The sequence below is a fragment of the Myodes glareolus genome, chromosome 9 (assembly GCF_982192425.1).
Source record: "Myodes glareolus chromosome 9, mMyoGla1.1, whole genome shotgun sequence".
In the NCBI taxonomy this organism is placed as follows: Eukaryota; Metazoa; Chordata; class Mammalia; order Rodentia; family Cricetidae; genus Myodes; species Myodes glareolus.
Window position 1 is genome coordinate 37,270,836 of NC_142034.1, and position 21,116 is coordinate 37,291,951.

Below are 21,116 nucleotides of genomic sequence, written 5' to 3' on the forward strand. Positions count from 1 at the left end.
CCACTAAATAAATAAATATGTAAAAATTAATTATACATACATATTCCTGGAGAGCAAAAAAGTTCTCATGCAAGAAATATTCCAATGTAGGGTATATTTCACTTGTGAAATGTTGACCAGTCTACATCAAACCAGCCAAATTTGCATGATGCTACTAAAACACACAGAAAAGTTAGATTTCACATGGATTTCTCTAAAAGACTGCTCTAAGAAACATACTACAGGGGAAGAAAGGAATGAGAACAAGGAAAAGGACAATGTATGAAGGTGTCATAAATGAAACCCATTACTTTGTATGCTAACCTAAATTTCAATAAAATAAATAAACTAATAAAAATTAACTATATTATAGAGCCAGACACAGTGACAACTGCCTATAAGGCCAGCTTCGAGGAGGCATGGGCTAAGAGTTTGAGACCAGTCTTGAGAAATTGTGACTGAGAATATAGGGGGAAAGTTTCAGTTCAGGAATACGGGTGGACTAAACAAATTATTTCAACAGGGTCCTTCATTTCTGCTTTGTATTCAATGTGACACCCAATGAAGACCCATCCATCACTCCTCCTTCCAGAAGGAAAAGAACAGAAGAAACAAAAAAAGCCCTGTTCTCAACAAAGGCACTGGATCCTGAATGGGCTCCAAACCTTCTCTGCTTACCAGCGTACTCAAATCACCAACTTAATATTATTCCCAAATGAAACCTATAAAAATGTTTCCTGGCTAACAATCTCAACGTGGCAATGTCTATTGGCATATAGCTTCTAATAAATAATGAACTAATTGGTCTTTACCTCAAATATGCCCTCACGTGTTTGCTCTCAGGATTTTGGTATGTAAAGCTACAACTGCTTTAGGGCTGACATGTCCAGTTTCTCATATTTCGATGTACCAGTGACACCTAGTGTCCAATATCAGAAGCACATGCAAAGCTCCAGAGCACATGGCAAATAATTTTCCCACAACCAGAACCTCCAAGTACTATAAAGAATATTATTTCATGATTATATTAAAATAGATATTTGTAAACACATTAAGAAATCTCAGTAGCCATTTAAACAGAGAGCAAAAGGTACAGAAAAAAATCCAGAGTTTTAAAAAGGTATTTTGGGGATTTTTGGGTTTTGTGTGGTTCTGGACATTGAGACCAGGGTAGGTCAGGTACAAAAGCCAAAGTACAAAGCCAGTGTCCCCAGACACTTGAGCAGTCTTTGTTTTCAGACAGGACTTGGTAAAATTACCCGGCTGGTCCTGAACTGTGATAACAGACCTAGATCAGCAAGCTCAGGAGATTTTATTTTTTGTTCTTTTGTTTTTGTTTGTTTCTGTTGAGACAGGCTCTTGCCAACTACTGGATGCTGATCTCAAACTCAGCAATCCTCTGCCACATTACCCATACGTTGGATTAAAGGTATATTCCACAACCAACCCTACTTGTGTCTTAAGACATTGGGAGGGGGAAAAAATCCTGGACCCTCCAGTCCCAGACTCCTGGGCAAGTGGGATCACAGGCAAAACTCTCACACCCACTTCATGTGAGCAAACTTTTAAAGGAGAACCCCTCATAACCATGTTAAAATACACCATACAGAATTGTCCCTCAATTTTTTTACATATAAATGTGAATGGACTAAATTTTATTTCTTCAAAAGTGAATGCCACTCCCGAGTTAGAGAGCTGGACCGGAGGACAGCAGGACTCGCTCTGCAAGCACAGGCACCTGAGCTCTATCCCCAGCACTGGCATAAAAAGGCAGGCATTCTGCGTGTGACTGCAGAGCAGGGCAGACACAGGAGGATCTGACGCTCGCTGGCCAGCCTACCCCAAAAAGGCAGCTCCAGTTAGTGAGATGTCCTGTAGACACCCAAAGTCCTGCTCTGGCCTCCAAATGCAGACACGGGCATGAGAACCTGCACACTAATGCACACAGACACACACACAAACAACACACATATGCAAATGTATTACTACTACTATCATCATCATCATCACCATTCCGTCTCCTATTACACAGCACCAACCCTAGCCAAGACGCTGTGGACAACTGACTTCTCTTCTAAATCTCTTGTCACTCAGGTTTTTCAAGATCCTCTGACAACAAAACTCCCATCTAATGCTTGGACAATGAAGACTATTGACTGGCTAAGAATCCGATGGGGTGTGAGGGAGTGTTCAGTTTGTTCCGGTTTGCTGAGCCATAGTCTCATCTGTAACCTACGCTGGCCCTGGACTTGCAGCAATCCTCCTTCCTCAGCCTCCCACATGTGCTGATTATATGCATGAGACATAAAACTCGGGTCTTATAATAATTTAATTTTTCCTTACTTGTTATCCTTGACACTACAAGATCAGCCTCTATTAAAGGCAATGTCTTAGTTACTTTTCTATTGCTATGGCAATAGAAAAAAAATAGCAAAACACCATGACCAGGACAACTTATAAAAGAAAACTTAATTGAGGGCTTATAGCTCAAATGGTGAGACCTTGAAAACCATGGCAGGAAGCAGGCCGACAGGCAGGCATGATGCTGGAGCAATAGCTGAGAACTTACATGTGATCCACACACACAGGGAAAAGAGAACTAACTGGGAATGGTGTGGGCTTCTGAACCTCAGAGTCCACAGTCAGTGACATACCTCCTCCAAAACGCCACACCTCTAATCCTTCCCAAATAGCTCCACCAATTAGGGACCAAGTACTCAAATATGAACCTATGGGGACCATTCTCTATCTAAGCACCACAACATCCATGAAATCTGTTCCTAATAATAAAGTCCATAGTCCCAAAATTAACATTTCCAAACTCAAAATTCAACATCCTACTCTCATGCCCACAATTACCTTTTAACTGCAAATATGTTTCAATAATCATAAGGGAGTTCTTCGTGTTATACCAAATGAGACAGTGTCTAGGAATGTGCTCAGTAATACAGGATATGGAAGGCATCCACCAGGTCCTGGATTCAAACACAAGTACACAAACGGTGAGGGGGGTATAGTTTAGTTAGCAGAATGCTGGCCCGGCGGGCACAAAGCCCTGACACTGTATAGTAGTGCAGGCCTACAATCTCAGCAGGAGAGGCAGACGTCCAGGGTCATCGGCAGAAACAAAACCAGCCTGAGCTACATGTGGTCCTGTCTAAAATGGTTTCCAATAAGAAAAGAAAATCAGGCGCTGGAGAGATGGCTCAGAGGTTAAGAGCACTGGCTGCTCTTCCAGAAATACTAAGTTCAATTCCCAGCCAACTACATGGTGGCTCACAACCATCTATAATGAGATCTGGTGTCCTCTTCTGCCCTGTAGGTATACATGCCAGAAGACCACTGTACGCATAATAAATAAATAAACAAATAAATAAATATAATCTTTAAAAAAAGAAAAATGTCTTAAAAGGATAATAAGGTTACACAAATAGTAATCATAAATATCATTATAAGCATTACAAAATGCCTAAACACATTTACTGTCCTAAATATGCCCCCATCTAACTGGAAAACTCTTTACAATGCTTTTCACACATTTAACGTTAGCACAAATATGTGAACGCTTTCTATTCTATCTAACAAAGAAACGTCTATAAACCAAACATAACTAAATGCTGTACAGTGGCAAAGAGCTATAGGCTCACAAATAGTACAGGTACTGTAGTCTGCATCTAACTTTGTTGTGAGTGAAGATCAAACTCGCTATCCTGTCACTGAAATCTGCTCTGCACACAGCTTTCACTTCTAGAATTATCATTGTCTATCTCTGTTCAAAATCCTGCAATATCCTCTGAGACTCAGTGTAGGTGGGCACCTCTGGGTATGTAACTCAGTGGTAGAGGAAAAACATATTTCTTATTTGTTTTTCAAACTTTTTGTAAAACAGGGTTCCTCTACATAGCCCTGGCTGTCCTGACACTCACTCTGTAGACCAGGTAGGTTGACCTCAAACTTAATTCAGAGATCCGCCTGTCTCTGCCTCCAGAGTGCTGGGATTAAAGGCGTGCATCACCACTTGCCAGGTGAAAAACACATTTCTTGATAGGGAAAACTTTTGTACAGAACATTACTAAAAGACATATAAAGAAAGACAAACAAAAAAGTGCTCAATATTGTAAGTCACCAAGGAAACATTAAAGTTAATTAAATTCTCAAGTTATCATCCACCAGAATATCAAAATTTTGAAGATGGATGACATAAAATATTGGCAAGGATGCAGAACAATTCATACATGGTTACAAGCAATATAAAATGGTACAGTCACCCTACAAGTTTGCTACACAGACCACATTCTAAGTGAATGAATCAGCAAACCCACACATAGGTAGCTATCTAAGAGAGGCGGATGCATAGGTTTACAAAAAGATTTAGAGCCGGGTGATGGTGGCACATGACTTTAATCCTAGCACTCGAGAGGCAGAGGCAGGCGGATCTCTGTGAGTTGGAGGCCAAGCCTGGTCTACAAAAAAAAAGCTAGTTCCAGGCCAAGCTCCAAAGCTACAGAGAAACCTTGTCTTGAAAAACAACAACAACAAAAAAGATTTAGTCAAGGATCTTCACATATTCATAAAACCAGAAGTTAACACCCAGTAGGGAGGGAGCTGGGAGTTCTGCCCAATGGGGACACCTGCTTGATATGTCTGCGATTCTAGGTTCAATCCCCAACACCTCGTTTATTTTCTTTTTAGTAAGCGAACGAGAAACTTTGATGGAATTAAAAGAAATGGACAATATGACTATTTCTCAGAAACACTGTAGGAAAACAAATGCCACACAGGAGATAACGCATCAGGGCACAGGAAACTTGAGCAGGCAGATGTAAGCTACAGTAGGATGCATGAGGGTACTGGTGCAGGGCAGACAGAGTTAACTCAGGTCAGGCTGGGACCGAAGCCTGAGTTAATCTGGGACAAGGAATTTCGTGAATAATGTCATGTGTCAGGTGAAGCCAGAAGCTGGATTCTGAACCCCAGGAACTGGAGTTATAAGCAGTTGTGAAAATACATGGGTGCTGAGGACCAAACCTTGGTCAAGAACAGTAAGCACTTTGACGAATGAACCATCTCTGGAGCCCCAGCATAGTAACTTTTAATTGGCCAATCTAGGTGTTTGACACACATGTTTGGTGTACATGTTTCCTCTATAAAAACGTTTCAACTTTACTCTATATGCAAATTTTTAGAAGTAAAGCTTTAACCCACTCGAACCATGTAAGTGTAACACACTCTCCCTTCTGAGACAGGGCGCTGCCATCAACAGTACAGGCTGTCCTGGAGCTCACCAACCTGCCTGTCTCTGGAGTGGTGGGATCCAAAGTGTGTGCCACCACTCCCTGCTCACAGCCTCCTCATTCCTCGCGTTGCCACAAAACTTCAGCTAAGACCCCACCCCTCACTGCTCCTCATGATCTGAAGCATATTCCCAACCATGTTTGCACTGCCCTTGAATGCACCTCCTTCAATACCTACCTGTCTGACTGCTCTACACGTCTGCTTGTATGAGTCTCTGAGAGCCTGTCAGACAGCACCTATAACACCCCACCTACCATCACACTACTCACCATTTAGGCACGGTCGCTCTGTGTAGACCAGGCTGGCCTGGAACACAGTGATCTGCCTGCCTCTGTCTCCCAAGTGTTGGGATTAAAGGCGTGCGTTACCACTGCCCGGCCACTGATCACCATATAACACAGAACACACATTCACTAACCCTATTCCCCATCTTCCAATTACCAAGAATAGAAATTCCAAAATCAGAATGGTTTTGTTTCGCTCCGTCTTGTTTTCCCAGAACTTTCAAGGCAGTCTGGGGCGTAATGGACAATCAATAAATCATTGCTAAGTGAATGAGTTAATGAATGAGTAGGGAAATATAAATGGCACAGCTTTACAAGAATGCAATCTGGCAAAACTAACAAGGGCCTTACTTGTATTGATCTCCAAAAATTACATAACCATAGAGATATTTATCTCAATATTCCTGAAATTAAAACAACAAAATTGGAAATCTAAACGCTGTTTCACTATAAAGAAAAGACTTTCTGGAGACTGGCCCCACACTCGCTGTGTTGACCTTGAACTCCTGTTTCTCCCGCCTCCTGCTGAGTGTTGAGATCTCAGACGTGCCCCATCAAGCCTGGATTTTGGGACATGTGGCTTCTTACATGAGCTGACTCACAGAACTCAAAAAATCATCAAGGATGACTTGAAAGTCCTGGTATGGACTCTACCTCCCAAGCACTAAGATTGCGGGCATGAGTTCCCTGATCCAGTTTATCATTTGATCTCAACTGGCTCTAACTTTGGGTTGGGGGGGGGGGGGCGCTATGCAAATGCTACACAATGGATCTGGGCCCTCAGCCTTTACATAACATTTAATTTAGATACAGGGCCTCTTTATATTGCCCAGGAGAACCTAGATCTCATAATCCTCCTGCAGGGGCCGAACCATCCTACCCAGTTTAACTGACAAAATCCTGTTCCTGAATTCATGCCTCTTCCTACTCATATATCCTGCTTTTCTTTGATTTACACTTTACGTGTTGGTTTGTGTTTACTGAAGGCTCTCTCCTACGAGCTCCACAAGCACTCACCGTAGCTGTTATGCCCAGTGTTGTGTATCCCAAACATGAACTTCATAAGTAAAACCATTTAAGCCCTCATAGCTCACAGCACTAACTCAATCAATGTCTAGGAGGAGGAGAAAAATATCAAAAAAGCCGATAGGGAGCAAGGAATAGTGACATATCATAGAGGCAGGAGTATTGCCATAGTTCTAGGCCAGCCTGGGCTAAATAGTAAGACTCGGTCTCAAAACCAAGGCAGGGAGGAGACAGGAAGGGAGGACACATACACCAACATCATAAACACAACAAACAAATGTTCTTTCTTCTGTGTTTCTTTTGTTTTCAAACGAAGTCTCGGGCAGTACTCAACTAGCCAATGTTGGTCTTGAACTCCTTCCTGAGAGTTCTGCCTCTACCTCCCAAGTGCTAGATTACAAGTTGGGGCCACAATACCCAGTCATTTCTTTGTATGATACAGCAGACACGCGGACTGAAGAGACACACAAAATGGCAAACGGTTGGAGGCATGGGAAAGCAAAGGCAAGTGGGCATCCAGACCAGCCAGAGTTAAATGGTAAGACCGTGATCCATAAAACTCACAAAAACAATGGAAACCAGGCACAGAGACAGAACTGCTTAGCTCTGCCATGGTGTGATTCTCACCAACTAGACCCTAGACATCCCCTCACCAGCACACAGTTTAGGGGGCTAGGGAGATGCTGCTCTCTGAGGACTTAATTCCCAGCACCAACATGACACAGCACACAGCCATCTGTAACTCCAGAGCCAGAGTTTCAGAAGCCTTTGTTTCGGGCTCCGCCAGCAGCAAGCCTGTGTGTGGTGCACTCATACATGCAGACAAAACCCCTCTACACACAAAATTCACTTTAAAACTGAAGTTTAACCTGATTTATCTGGTTTTCGGTGGGGGTCAAGGGTTAACTGTGGCCCTGTGCTTGCTATGCAGGTACACACGACCACCAGGCAATCCTCGGGCCTATTTATACTTTTATTCGGAGACTCACATTTGGGATGGTAACATAAACACAACACATGGAAGCCATGCGTGGTAGCCCAAGCCTTTAATTCTGGCACATGGGAGGCAGAGGCAGGTGGTGCTCTGTGAGTTTGAAACCAGTCTGCTCTACAAAGCAAGTTCCAGAACAACACAGAGAAACCCTGCCTCAAAAAAAAAAAACAAAACAAAAAACAAATAAATAAATAAATGGAAGAAGCAGTGCAGTGTCCACTGCCCGGATATGGATTGAAAAGCACTGTGACCTGTCATCAGCTAAGATCTGTGAAAGTCAGTTTCTTGAGCAGCATATCCCCACTGTCTACGCTAGGGGAGACAGAACAAATGCCTTCTGGGTACAAGCTGAGATGGTATAGTAACCACTGAAACTGTGTGCAAGTCCACCCCAGCCTTTCACAAGGGGAAATAGCTCAGCATTAGAGTGTCGGCCTCAGAGACATGGCCCTCATCAATCTCCAGACTGTCAAAAAAAGTTCACAAATGTAAACAAGAACTAGGATGGTGGCACACGCCTTTAATCTTAGCACTAGGGAGGCAGAGGCAGGTGGATATCTGTGAGTTCAAGGCTAGCCTGGTCTACAAGAGCTAGGTCCAGGACAGGCTCCAAAACTACAGAGAAACCCTGTCTTGGGGAGAAAGGAAGGGAGGGAGGGAGGGAGGGAGGGAGGGAGGGAGGGAGGGAATAAAGAAACAAAGAAACAAAGAAACAAAGAAAGAAAAAGAAAAAAGAAAAGAAGAACCAAATTCCTGTCATGGTCATTTGCTGCTGTCCTTCTTGGGAAGCACAGCTGTTAGCCTGGGCTGTGGATCTGCAATCAGGACAAGGTAGACTGAAAAAGCCACACTCACAGCGCAGCAGCCTTCTCACCTAAATGAGAGCAACCGTGGCCTCACAGAAAGTGCTACCTAGGACAACATCCTAGAAGGACCCCAACAATTCCAAAAGCAGACCAAAGAACACAGCTAATATGCTTCTCCCTCTGCCTACAGGGACCGACCTCACCAGCATGCAACTCGTCATGAGGCAGTTCAGCAAGAAATGATTACCCCTGCCTGCCCAAATACAGCTGGGAAAAAAAAAGGATTAGATACTTTTAAGAAATTCCAAGAAGATACAAGCTACCTTTGAAACTATTCAAAGTAATACCTCTAATTATAACCAAAACAAGTGGGCGGTCAGAGCCACCTGAGTCTCATCAAAAGAATGTGCTCCATCCAGCCAACGCCCCTAAGCCTTCCAACCACCTCGGAAAAGCCACCTCTCACAACCTGCCTGAAAACAGACAGCATGTGGAGCAGAATGTATGACTGGTACATCAGTACCATTAGTTTAGAAAATATTACACAGCCCCATTAGTATAGAAAAGTTACGCTAAAGAAACTGCTCCCTCAAGTCAACCTGTGTGCTTCCTCTTGATAGGTTACAAGTCTACATATCAGGGCAAAGCCTGGAAGCATGAACTAAAGGCAACAGCAGAGCCGCCTGCACACGGAACACCTGGCCCACATGAGTAAGGCTCTGGGATTTAGTCTCATTACTTAGGAGGTGGGGTGAGTGAAAGAAAAACTACTTGTTCCTGGAGCCAGCAGCGTTCTCCAACCGCAAAATAAAGCTTCAACCCTACACGTGTGCTGTGACAGTCACAGGACCAAAACAGCCCACAGTACATAAACAATTTGTGGAAAAAAAACTGTGAAGCTTTTATAACATTTCTTGATTTATGTGTTGGGCATGTGTGTGAAGATCAAAGGCCAACTTGTGGGAGTTGGTTCTCGTCTTCCACCATGAACTCAGGTTGGCAGGCTTAGCAGCAACCGCTTTTACCTGATGAGCCATCTTGCTGGCCCATAAACAAATTTTTCAAGTCAAAATATTAAATACAAGTGTAAAGCTTTTGTTATAATGTCATTTAGGCCAAATTCTATTCTGTAGAGGAGTGGTTCTCAACCTTCCCAATGCTGCGATCCTCTGATACCATTCCTCACACCATGGTAACACCGCAACCATAAAATTATTTTTCTTGCTACTTCATAACTAATTTTGCTACTGTCAAGAACAGTAGGGTAAATATATGACACCCAGCCATCTGCTATGCAATCCCCAAATGGGTCATAACCCACAGTTGAGAATCATGCTCTAGAAGATCACAACTTCCATTAAATCTGAAGTAAGATATTGCTAATGAATATTTTCATGAAAAATCATGTTACCCAAGGGAACGATAACAAAAATAAAATTAAAATGCCTGGCTCTTTAGTCCCAGAACTCTTCTAAACTCCATGTGTAGGTGACACAAAGCCGCTCGGAGGCTGAGGGTCAAGTCTTGCTCTGTAGTACCAAGCCACTTCTCATCTCACCTTACGGGTCTATTTTCCCACCTACTACATCACAGCAATCATCACTGTGATATATGAAAGGGGCTAGAGGGAGCGTTGTTGCCTACCACACATCTAGATACAGCCCTCAGCATCACCTAACAACAGGAAACACACACACACACATATTCCATCATTGACGCGGCAGGAGATTTGCCTCGGAGGTTAACAGCACTTGCTACTTGCTGCTCTGCTAGGACAAGTTTGAGCACCAGCACCCACCTGGGCAGTTTACAACCGCCAAAAGTCTCCTCTGGCCTCCTAAAACACCCACCCACACACAGACACCCATACACATAAGTAAAAAACAAGAACAAAAAACAAAATCTGAAACTATAAATGCACTCAGCATCTTTTTTTTTTACTGTTTTTTTTTTTTTTCTTTTTCGAGATAGGGTTTCTCTATAGCTTTGGAGCCTGTCCTGGAACTAGCTCTTGTAGACCAGGCTGGCCTTGAACTCAAAGAGATCCACCTGCCTCTGCCTCCGGAGTGCTGGGATTAAAGGCGTGCGCCACCACCTCCAGGCCTGCACTCAGGAAGCAAGTCAGTGTGTCCCATATCTATGCTCAGAGCACTCAGGCAGAGGAACAGGATTGCAGGGAGTTCAAGGCCAACCTAAAGTATACAGTAAAATCCTATTTAAAGGTGGGAGAGAGTGTCTCTACACAAATACTCAGGCAGAAAATATACCTTTGAAGGCAGGTTCAGTGGCCCACATTTGTGATCCCAGAACTTGAAACAAGGACAGAAGGACAACTCACAAACCTGAGGCCAGGCGAGCCCCAAAGAGACTGCCAAGACTGCCACAGATGGCAAAGGCTGCCTCAAAACACCAATGCCATAGACATGCATACATACATATGTATACCTATGTTCAAGTTCATTACATCATTATATTGTTTTTTTGAAATATTACGTTGCCTAGACAGGTCATGAACTTGCCATCCTCCTGCCTCAGCCTGGTAAATGACTGTGATTACAACCCCGTAACATGTGACCCAATAGTATAACACTGTAAAAAATTATGGACATTTAAAGTATTTCTATTAGGAAACAGTAGTCATTTTAAAAATCAGAATAATAGATGATGTAGCTACTCAAGTCCATAAAAGACCCCCTGAGCAGTGACTTTACAAAAGAAACAGTGGGAAAAAAATGACATATTGAAATTTGCAGACAAATGAGTGGATCTAGAAAACATCATACTGAGTGAGGTAACCCAGACCCAGAAAGACAAATATCATATGTACTCACTCACAAGGGGCTTTTAGACATAAAGCAAAGTAAAAACAGCCTACAAATCACAATCCCAGAGAACCAAGACAACAAAGAAGACCCTAAGAGAGACAAACACAGGAAGTAGAAAAAGACAAGATCCCCTGAGTAAATTGGGAGCCTGGGGACCATAAGAGAGGACAGAAAGGGAGTGGGGAGGAAGGAAGGGGAGCAGAGAAAAATATATAGCTCAATAAAAACAATTTTTTAAAAAGGTGATTTATTGAACAGCCAATTAAAAGCATATGGTAAGAAACAAGTAGTGTGTATATATTACATATGTAAGAAATATGTATGCAAATGTATGTATCTGAACTATATGTATATTTCTCCTATTAAAAAAACAGCAAACTTCATGGCAACAAATCTAGCTCCAAGAATAACTCACAAAATAAATGAAAGTGGGTTTTTTTGGGGGGGGTTGTTTTTTTTTTCTAGACAGAATTTCCCTGTTATAGCCATGGCTGTCCTAGAAATAATTCTGTAGACTAGGCTGGCCTCAAACTCACAGAAATGCCTCCAGAGGATTAGGATAAAAGGTATGTGCCACCACAACCTGGCTTAACTTAAAATTTTAATGACTTTTTTTACATGTATTAATAATTATTTTATGCATGCATGTCTGTGCACCACATACATGCCTGGTGCTCTCAGAGTTCCAGACAGTTGTGAGCTGTCGTGGATGCTGGGAATTGAATCCAGGACCTCTGGAAGAGCAGCCAGTTCTCTTAACCACTGAGTCATTTCTCCAGCCCCTCAAAGTTTTATTTTAATTCAGCTCATACAAAATTCAAAGGAGGATACTAAAGGTAAAAACTGTCTTCTAGTTCTCTTACCATCAGGCAATCAGATTTCTACTTTCTGAGGTATTTTTATTCATTTTTTAAATTGTTTTGAGACATCATCTCTCTATGCAGCCATGGCTAGCCTTAACCCGGAGATCCTCCTGCCTTTATCTGTGATTAAAGGCACAGACCACTATGCTGGGCTCTTTGTTCACTTGTATTTACTATTTTTATTTGTGTATATATATAGGCAAGACTGCACGTGTGCTAGCCTGTGCATGTGACATCAAGTAACTGTCAAAAGGGGACAATTTGCAAGAATTAGTTCTCAGCTTCTATTGGGACTGAAGTGGAGTGGGGGCTCTGAACTCAAGTTGTGAGGCTTAGCAACAAACAGCTATTGAGCCATCTTGTTGGTTCATGTCAATGTTTTAACACACACACAACTGATATATTATGCTGTAGAATAATCCATCTGCACACTGTAAATTACGCTGACTGGTTTAATAAAGAAGTTGACTGGCCAAGAGCTGGACAGGATAAGGTTAGGTAGGGAAACCAGACTAAGGACACTGGAAAGAAAATGGGCAGAGTCTGAAGAATCTCGAGAGACACGGGGGAAGCAAGATGAATGTGCGGTGTTAAAAGAAGGTACAGCAACATAGCAGAGGGTAGATAAGAAGTATGGGTTAACTTAAAATGTAAGAGTGAACTAGTAACAAGCCTGAGCTATCGGCTGAGCACTTGTAACTAATGGTAAGTCTCCATCTCGGTTGTTCAGAAACTAGCAGGCAAGAAAGAAAAGTCCACCTACAATACTGTTAACATTTTCTAATTACAAATCTTTTCCAAGTCTCAGTTTATTCTTCTGTAAATTAGAAAACACAGAAACACCCCCCATTTAATATAGTATTACCCTAAATAAAACTGACACCTTGCATAAACCATGAGTCCCACAACTGCTCAACTCACTCGTCCTTTAGCGGACCTGCTTGCTATTTGCCTCTCATTCCCACTGGCTCTCCACAAGGCGTTAGTAATGTATAAACACAACTGCATAGCTTATGCTGAGCAGCAAGGAATGCCTTGTGCATACTCACAGGGATGCCCCAGACTTGCATGCCGTCACTGTAGCCGATCATAACCAGCAGAGGGGGCTCATTTCCAGTGCTATGCAGTTCATGAAATTCTAAATTCCGTGATGTATCTGTATTAGAATTAACAAAAAAGCAAATAAAAAGCATGAACCAAGAAAACTACTCATTTACCCCATCAATGCAAAGATTCAGTTACAACAATAAAGGCAGGGATCTGGAAGGAAGGCTAAGTTCCAGAGTTCGGAAGAGCACCCACATCAGGTGGCTGACAAGCATCTGGAATTCCACCTCCAGAGTGTCCAAGACCTCTGAAATGAGGGCATTTGCACTTAGCTATACACAGACATAAACACAAAATTAATAAAAACAAATCTTTTTTTATTAAAAAGAAAAAGGTCAGAGGCCCACACAGTATCTCTGGCCAGTAACCCCAGCAGGTAGGAGGCTGAAGCAGGAAAGATCACCAAAGCCAACAATAACTTCTAAGTAACTGTAACACAGTAACTTCTAAGCCAATCTAGCTACACAGTGACACCTTATTTCAAAGAAATAAAAGGTTTGTTTTTTCTGTTATACTGGCGATTGAACCCTCACACATGCTCTGTAAGTGTGTTAATGCTGAGCTATATCCCCAGCCTGCTTTTCCTTTGTGGGTGTGAGAAAGGCAAGGTCTAAATTGCCCAGGCTAGCTTTGGGGGTGGGCATAGATTGATTCATAGTAACATTTGTAAACAGCCAAAAGATGGAAACAATACAAATGTTCACCAACTGGACAATAGCCCTATTATGGTACAAAGAGGATGAAATATCATCAGCAAGGAAGAATGAATTACTACAGACTGCAGCGTGCAGAGGACTCTGACATTAAAAAATACTATATGTGGAATGTACTGAACTCTGAGGAGCTGGGGATACGGGGTAGTTAGCTAAGTGACAGACTGGGCCTTATGCCCAGGGGTTCAATCCCCAGGACCAGGAAAACGTCCTTGTGCATTGTGGTTGGGAACCTGGAATAGTACAAGCTCTCTACATAGCAAAGACTTAGGTCCTCAGAAAACTAGACTAGGATACCATACGGGACCCAGCTATTTCCCTTCTGAGTATAGGTCAGAAAGAACAGAAGCAGAGTCTTGAGACAGACACCAAGGGTGACAGTGATGGTTGTTCACAGAATTTGGGCTGTATGGGACCTTGAGGGACAGGCCTATACTACCACCTTCTCAGGAAGCTGAGGAAGGATGACTGTCACAAGATAAGCCAGCCAGGACTACAGTGTAAATTCAGGGTCAAGGGCAATTTAGTAATTAAAAAGTCAGTCCAGGGCTAAGGATGTAGCTCGGTGGGCAAAATACTCGGCTGGCATACAAGAGGCCTAACGCTCAATCCACAGCGCCCCAGAAAGTTGCCATGGTGACAGAAGAATCAAAAGTTCAAGGTCATCTTCTAATTTAAGGCTAGCATGGGCCACACCTGCCTCAAAAACAAGCACTTATCCAGTCGGAACACACATTTAATTCCAGCACTACAGAGGCACAATAAAGAGACTCTGTGTTTTACTCGCCAGCGTGGTCTACATACTGAGTTCCAGGCCATAAGAAAAGTCCAGTACTTGTGAAGTTCAGGCGTGAGGTTCAGGAATTCAAGGTCACCCTGAACTACCCGAGATCCTGTCACTAAATAACTGACTGATAACAAATAAATAAATAACTGAAAAGAGAGCCGAGAGTATAGTCCAGTGTCGTGCACTACACAGCATAAATACTGCTCTCGGTATAATGCCCAACATTAAAGAAAATGGTATTACTCATGTAACTAAGGTTGCTGAGGAATTGGGAAAAGAGAATGGTTTGTTTGAGAGTTCAAGGTTATCCTGAGCAACCCTGGCTTAAAATAAAATAAAATAAATGGGTGGTGGCATACACACAGTGAGATACTAGTCAGCCTTAGAAAGAAAAAAATTCTGACACGTTCCAACACAGATGAATTCTGAATAAGAACCCATTTCTGTAAGGTGTCTGTATCAGGCAGAGCCATAAAGAAAGTAAAGGGGCTGGATCGATGGCTCCGGGTTTAATAGTACTGGCTACTCTTCCAGGGAAGGGTGATTTTATTCCCAGCATCCACTGGTGGCTGACAAGACCTGTCACTTTGCTCCCAGGGAATCGGACTCCCTCTCCTAGCTCCCAAGCTGCATAGACACACATGTAGGCATAACATGCAGACACACAAAAATAAATCACTTTTTAGTAAAAAGAAGTTTGATGGTGTAGTGCACACCTTTAATCCCAGAACTCAGGAGGTAGAGAAAAGAGGGGCTCTGAGTTCGAGATCAGCCTGGTCTACAGAGCGAGTTCCAAGACAGTCAGGACTACACAGAGAAACTTTGTCTCAACAGAAGATAGGATAGATGGTGGTTAGAAGGACTGGGAATGAAGACATGGACAACTTTTAACGAATCTAGTTTATTTTCCAATATGAAAATGCTATATAGATCGATAATCAAAGATCATAATGGTTACACACTGTAGAGGGTTTAGTTTCTGGACAGGTACCCCAGTCTCACCTCCAACTCAGAATCCTCCTGTCTCAGCCTCATAGGCACTGGGATTATCAGCATGCACTACCATTCCCAGCTAAAAATGAAATTATTTTTCAAAACTGAAAAGTTAGTAGAAGCAAAATGGCCTGAGTGAACTTTCTAAAATCAGGTCAACTCCAAAAAAGCACTTAATACACACTTAATACACACGCCCCAGAAGTTAGTCATACCGTTCAGATCTGCGTTCTCGAATCTGACCCAGACGATTTTCTCCTTTTCTTCTGTCAGGGGGGTCCCGCTGTAAGCCTGCACAGCAAACACAGTGTTCTCACTAAGACGCTGTAGGGTTCCAATGCCACACAAGTTCAAAGCAACAGGGGATTCTAACCATTTCACCCCTCCAACTTCTCCGGCCTCAATAAAGCAACCAGTACATTTTGGAATGTCATTACTCCCAAAGAATGTTTGTCAGGGACTCTGATAGTATCAGTCAAAGATGAGGTTTTAACTCATCACAGAATTGCAGAAACCTAAATACAGTGATCATAATAAACCCTCCATCAACCATCTTCACACCTCAATAAAGGTTACAGAAGAACAAAACTCCAGGGTTATCTGGCTTACAGACACAAAGTATCAGTTAATGCTTGCAAGCCTGCAACAATCAAAAAGATACACACGCACGGCTAAAAACCATTGGTAGTGCCCATCAAACAGGTCAGCTCTCCATGTAAAACACCTCTTCATTTAAAATTTTCAAGAGGGCGGGAGACGAAGCGCTTGTCTAGCAAGCAGGAAGCCCTGGGCTTGATTCCCAGTGCTGCATAAACCAAGGGTTTGGAGTTAGATTCAGAAGATCTTCAAGGTCATTCAGGCTGCATAGGAACTTGGTCTCTCACACACAATTGGTAAGATCATAAAGTGTGGTCCAAGTCACTAAATCCAAAGCTAAAACTGAGGCTGAGAAGGAAGGAGGCTTGGGGCCAGGAGTGCAATGCCAACCCAGGCAACTAGAAAGTCAGCCTAAAATATTGGAGGTGGGGAATGGCTAGGTATGGGACTTGGTAGAACACTTGCCAGAGAACAAGACCCTAGGTTCAATCCCCAGTATAAGAAAAAAAGTTTTGTGTGCGTGTATGTGTGTGTGTTCATGTGAGTAGACATTTGTAGAGGAAACCTTGGTCTTGGTTTTTTTTTTTTTTAATGGTTTTCTTGCCTTTTTTTTTTTGAGACAGTCTCTCATTAACATGGAGCTCACCAATTAGGAAAGGCTGGGCCAGCAAACCCTTGGATCCTCAGGTCTCCACTTTCCCAGTGCTGGAATTATAAGTGCCTACCTGTCTATCATGTGTCTGGGGGTCAAACCCAGGTTCTCATGCTTACACGAGAAGCACTTTAACCAAATGAGCCATTTCCCCAGGACTTGGTTTTTAATTTTAAGATAATATATATTGCTTTATACACCCCTAACTTCAAATGGTGAGTTTAATTAGATTTGGAGGCGAGAGCTCCCTATATAGCCCAGGCTGGTTCAAACTTGAGACCCTCCTGCCTCAGTTTCCCAATGATGGGATTCTGGCACAAGCTACCCAGCTACGGTTATCCACTTAACACATCAGGGAAGAGGAAATTTCAATTGAGCAACTGCCCCATTAGATTGCCCTGTGAGCATGTCTGTGAAGCATTTTCTTGATTGCTAATTGACGTAAGAGGGTACAGCCTACTGTGAGCAGGTGGCCTTGCACTATATAAGAAAGGTAGTTGAATGTAGGCCTGGAAACAACCCAGTAAGCAGCCTTCCTCCACGGCTCCTGCTTCTGTTTCTGCCTCCAGTTTCCTGCCTTGGCTTCCCTCAGTGAAAGACTTCAAGCAGTAAGTTAAGTAAACCCTTTCCTCCGCAAGGTGCTTTTTCTTTTTCTTTTTCTTTTTTTTTATTTTTTTGAGAAAAGGTTTCCCTGTGTAACCCTGGCTATCCTGTCACTCACTCTGTAGACCAGGCTGGCCTCGAACTCACAGAGATCGCCCTGCCTCTGCCTCCTAAGTTCCAGTATCAAAGGTGTGTGCCACCAAAGCCCAGCTCCCAAGTTGCTTTTGGTCAGTGTTGTTCCACAGCTAAAGAAAAACTATGACACCAGCTTTCACCTACAGGGAGGGGTCTAGCTCAGAGGAGAACGGGCACTGTGTGCAAGGCCCAGATTAACCCTTAGCACCAAAACACTAAAACAACCTAGAGCTAAGGATTTCTCCAGAGGTAGAGAAAGGAGAACTGAGAGTTCAGGACCACTCTAGGACACAGGGAAAGCCGGGTCTGGTGGTGTAGGCCTGTAAACTCAGCTCTTACAAGGCTGAAGCAAACAGATCCCAAGTTAAAGGTCTCCCTGGGCTACAGAGTGAATTCACTTTCAACATGGACAACTATCTCCAAAAAAAAGTAAAACAGAGGGTCAGGGACATGGATCAGCAGATAAGGAAGCCTGCAGCAAAATCTTGACAGCCTAAACTTAATGCCAAGAACCCATGTACAACCACTGTTAACTGCCCGACATTTTCCTGGTTACAATTTTTACACTGAAAATCTGAACATCTTTATACACACAGCAATAGAGTTAGTGCTTCTCTGTACTACATTTAAAATAAGTTTTCCTAACTGAAATTAGCAGATCAAAGGGCACATCTGCGGGTTCCTAGTGAGCAGTGGTATCAGCCAGCACAGCTCTGAGCCACTATCGAGGGCAGCAACACTCTCCCTCTGTGCAGGACCATTTATCTGCAGACCACAGAAAACTTTATAGACTCTGTGAATTTGATTCCCAGAACAGGAGAGAAATATAAAACATACAACTTTCAGGGCTGGAGAGATGGCTCCGTGGTTAAGAGTGCTGGTTGCTCTTCCAGAGAAGCAGGGTTCAATATCCAGCACCCACAAAATGGCTCACAAAGACAACTCCAGTCCCAGGAAATCCCTCTGAGGACCTGGCTGGCACACATACTGAAAAACTCATACACATAAAATAAATAACTTTTTCAAGACAGACAAGGTCTCTCTACTTAGTCCTGGCTGTCCTGAAACTCACTTTGTAGACCAAGATAGCCTCAAACTCACACAGGTCTGCCTGCCTCTGCCTCCCAGGTGCTGGGATTAAAGGCATGCACCGCCAGCACTGACGAAAATGTCCTTTTTAATTATTTCTGTCACTGAAGACATGGCTTATCAGTTAAGAACACTTCCAGAGGACCCAAGTTTGGATCCCAGCATCCACTCAGGTCAGCTCACGATTTCCAGTAATGCCAAAACTAGGGGATCGTAAGGTCTCTGTAGGGACCTATATCACCCCACACATACACATAAACAAATAATAAATCTTAAAAGATCAATGTCAGCTCATGTCTTTAATCCCAACATTCAGGAGGCAAAGACAGGTGAATCTCTGTCAATTTAAGGCCAACCTAGTTTACATAATGAGACCCTGTCTCAAAAAAAAAAAGTAAGTTTTACTCTTAAAAAAGAAAAAGGAGCCGGGTAACGGCAACACAGCACTGCATGCACTTTGGAGGCAGAGGCAGGTGGATCTCTGTGAGTTCGAGGACAGCCTGGTCTACAGAGCGAGCTCCAAGACAGGTTCCACAACTACAAAGAAATCCCATCTTGAAACCCACCCACCCTTTCCCCCCCCCAAAAAAAAGAAAAGGAATTAAATATTCAAAGGACAGTAAGATTGTTCACCAGGATCCTTGGACACCATGGTGGAAGGAAAAAAGCACCTCCCAAAAGTTGCCCTCTGTCCTCCCTGCATACCCAAACATATACATGCAATGAATAAATGTTAAAAACATGTGATGTTCGGTGCTCAGATCCTGTAATCAAGCCTTTGGGAGTCTTGCAGGGGGTTTGGGGAGATGCTAAAAGTCTGCAGCCATCCTGGAATACAAACACTATGTCAGAAAGGGGGAGGGGAAATGAAGCAGAAAGGGAGAGGGAGGAGAAAAAGAGCTGGGAGAGACAGGAGAGGGAAGAGAAACTATAATCGGCTCATTCAGTTGCTGCCGCTTAGAAAGCCGTAAGTCTATCTCGGCCTTTGGATCTTTGGTCTCCTGAGAAGCGACTTAGTATTTGTTTTATTTTATGCTCTATGTACATAGCTTCCTTTAAACCTTGACACAAAACCCACAGTGAGAACAATGAGCTGTTACAAATAAGGACACTGATGTGCAGGGTCATGCAGGGACTTGCCACAGCTAGTGACATGTCCAGCTGAAGTGTAAAATCAAGTCCGTTTGTTTTTTTCACTGGTTTTTCGAGGCAGGATTTCTCTGTTTAACAGCTCTGGTTTTCCTGGAACTCACTTTGTAGATCAGGCTGTCCCCGAACTCACAGAGCACCTCCTGTCTCATCCTACCAAGGGCTGGGATTAAAGGCATGTGCTACTATCGCTGCTTGAGGGCTGTACTCTTAAACCACTAAGACACTCTCAGCCTGATACAACCCCACTATCCCTGTTTCCTAAGGCTGCATTACATTCTCTTTTATTCCTCAGTTCAAATGGCATCTGACTCATTAGATCTCCATCCATTTGTTAGTTGTTTCTCTCCCTATGCAGTCCAGGCTAGTCTGAAACCTGCAAGCATCAAGCCTCAGCCTCCCCAAGGACAAGACTAAAGGCAGGTGATAGATCACACCCAGCTCCAGTCTCGGGTAAACTGAGTCTCTTCCTCCTATGCCAACGGTACAGCAAGGTACTTTATACTTTTACTATGATGTTTATATTTGGCCATGTATTTTATTTAGCTGGGTTTTAATTATACGGAGACCTGTGTTGATGAATCAAGTTTTACTGAAGCAACAACCATGACCATTCCTTTATATAGAGTGCTGAGTAGCTGGAAAGAAAACCAGGGCTCTACAGAAGAGGTCTGCCAAGCAGCACAGCAGACCAGAGGCCTGAGGCACAGACTGAGAGTTCCTTCAGCCCAGCTCAGGGCCTGGCACCTGCAGGGACCCCAGGTAAATGCTATTTATTCAAGTTTCACCTTCAATTTGGGCAGAGAACAAACAACACAGGAATTTCTGGCTGGGTATTCTAACTCTTAGATCAGTGCCTCCAAGTTTACTTCCATGTCCTTGTTCTGTGCCATCGTCACAGCTGGTTTCGTGGGTCAGGACCTGCTACCCCTCCCTGAAACACATGTTCAGAAAAACTAGAACTCCTGGCATTTCCCCGCTATGTTCAGTTTTAGTTCGCTATTTTCCCTGTTCCTGTCTCACGCCAACACCTCACATGAGAGAAGAGTCCTCAAAGTTTCTGACCACAGCCTTTTCCATCCAAAATAATAATGATGATGATGATGATGATGATGATGATGATGATGATAATAATCCTACCACATTGCTACACAGGGTTCCTAGCTACACAAGAGATGCCTATATAACATTTGATAAAGATGCCCTGTAAGCAGCAAAC

The 21,116-nt window shown here is 43.1% G+C and overlaps 1 protein-coding gene across 14 annotated transcripts in view; it reads right to left on the reverse strand.

The window, feature by feature from the left end:
- Bcas3 (BCAS3 microtubule associated cell migration factor) overlaps positions 1 to 21,116 on the reverse strand; it is a 479,995-nt gene that overhangs the window by 450,531 nt on the left and 8,348 nt on the right. For all 14 annotated transcript variants that reach the window (XM_087910149.1, XM_087910146.1, XM_087910147.1 and 11 more), the window contains exons 4-5: positions 15,888 to 15,963; positions 13,122 to 13,228 (exon numbers count right to left, since the gene is read on the reverse strand). In XM_087910149.1, the coding sequence (XP_087766275.1) occupies positions 13,122 to 13,228; positions 15,888 to 15,963 (183 nt within the window). The remainder of the gene's footprint in view (positions 1 to 13,121; positions 13,229 to 15,887; positions 15,964 to 21,116) is intronic.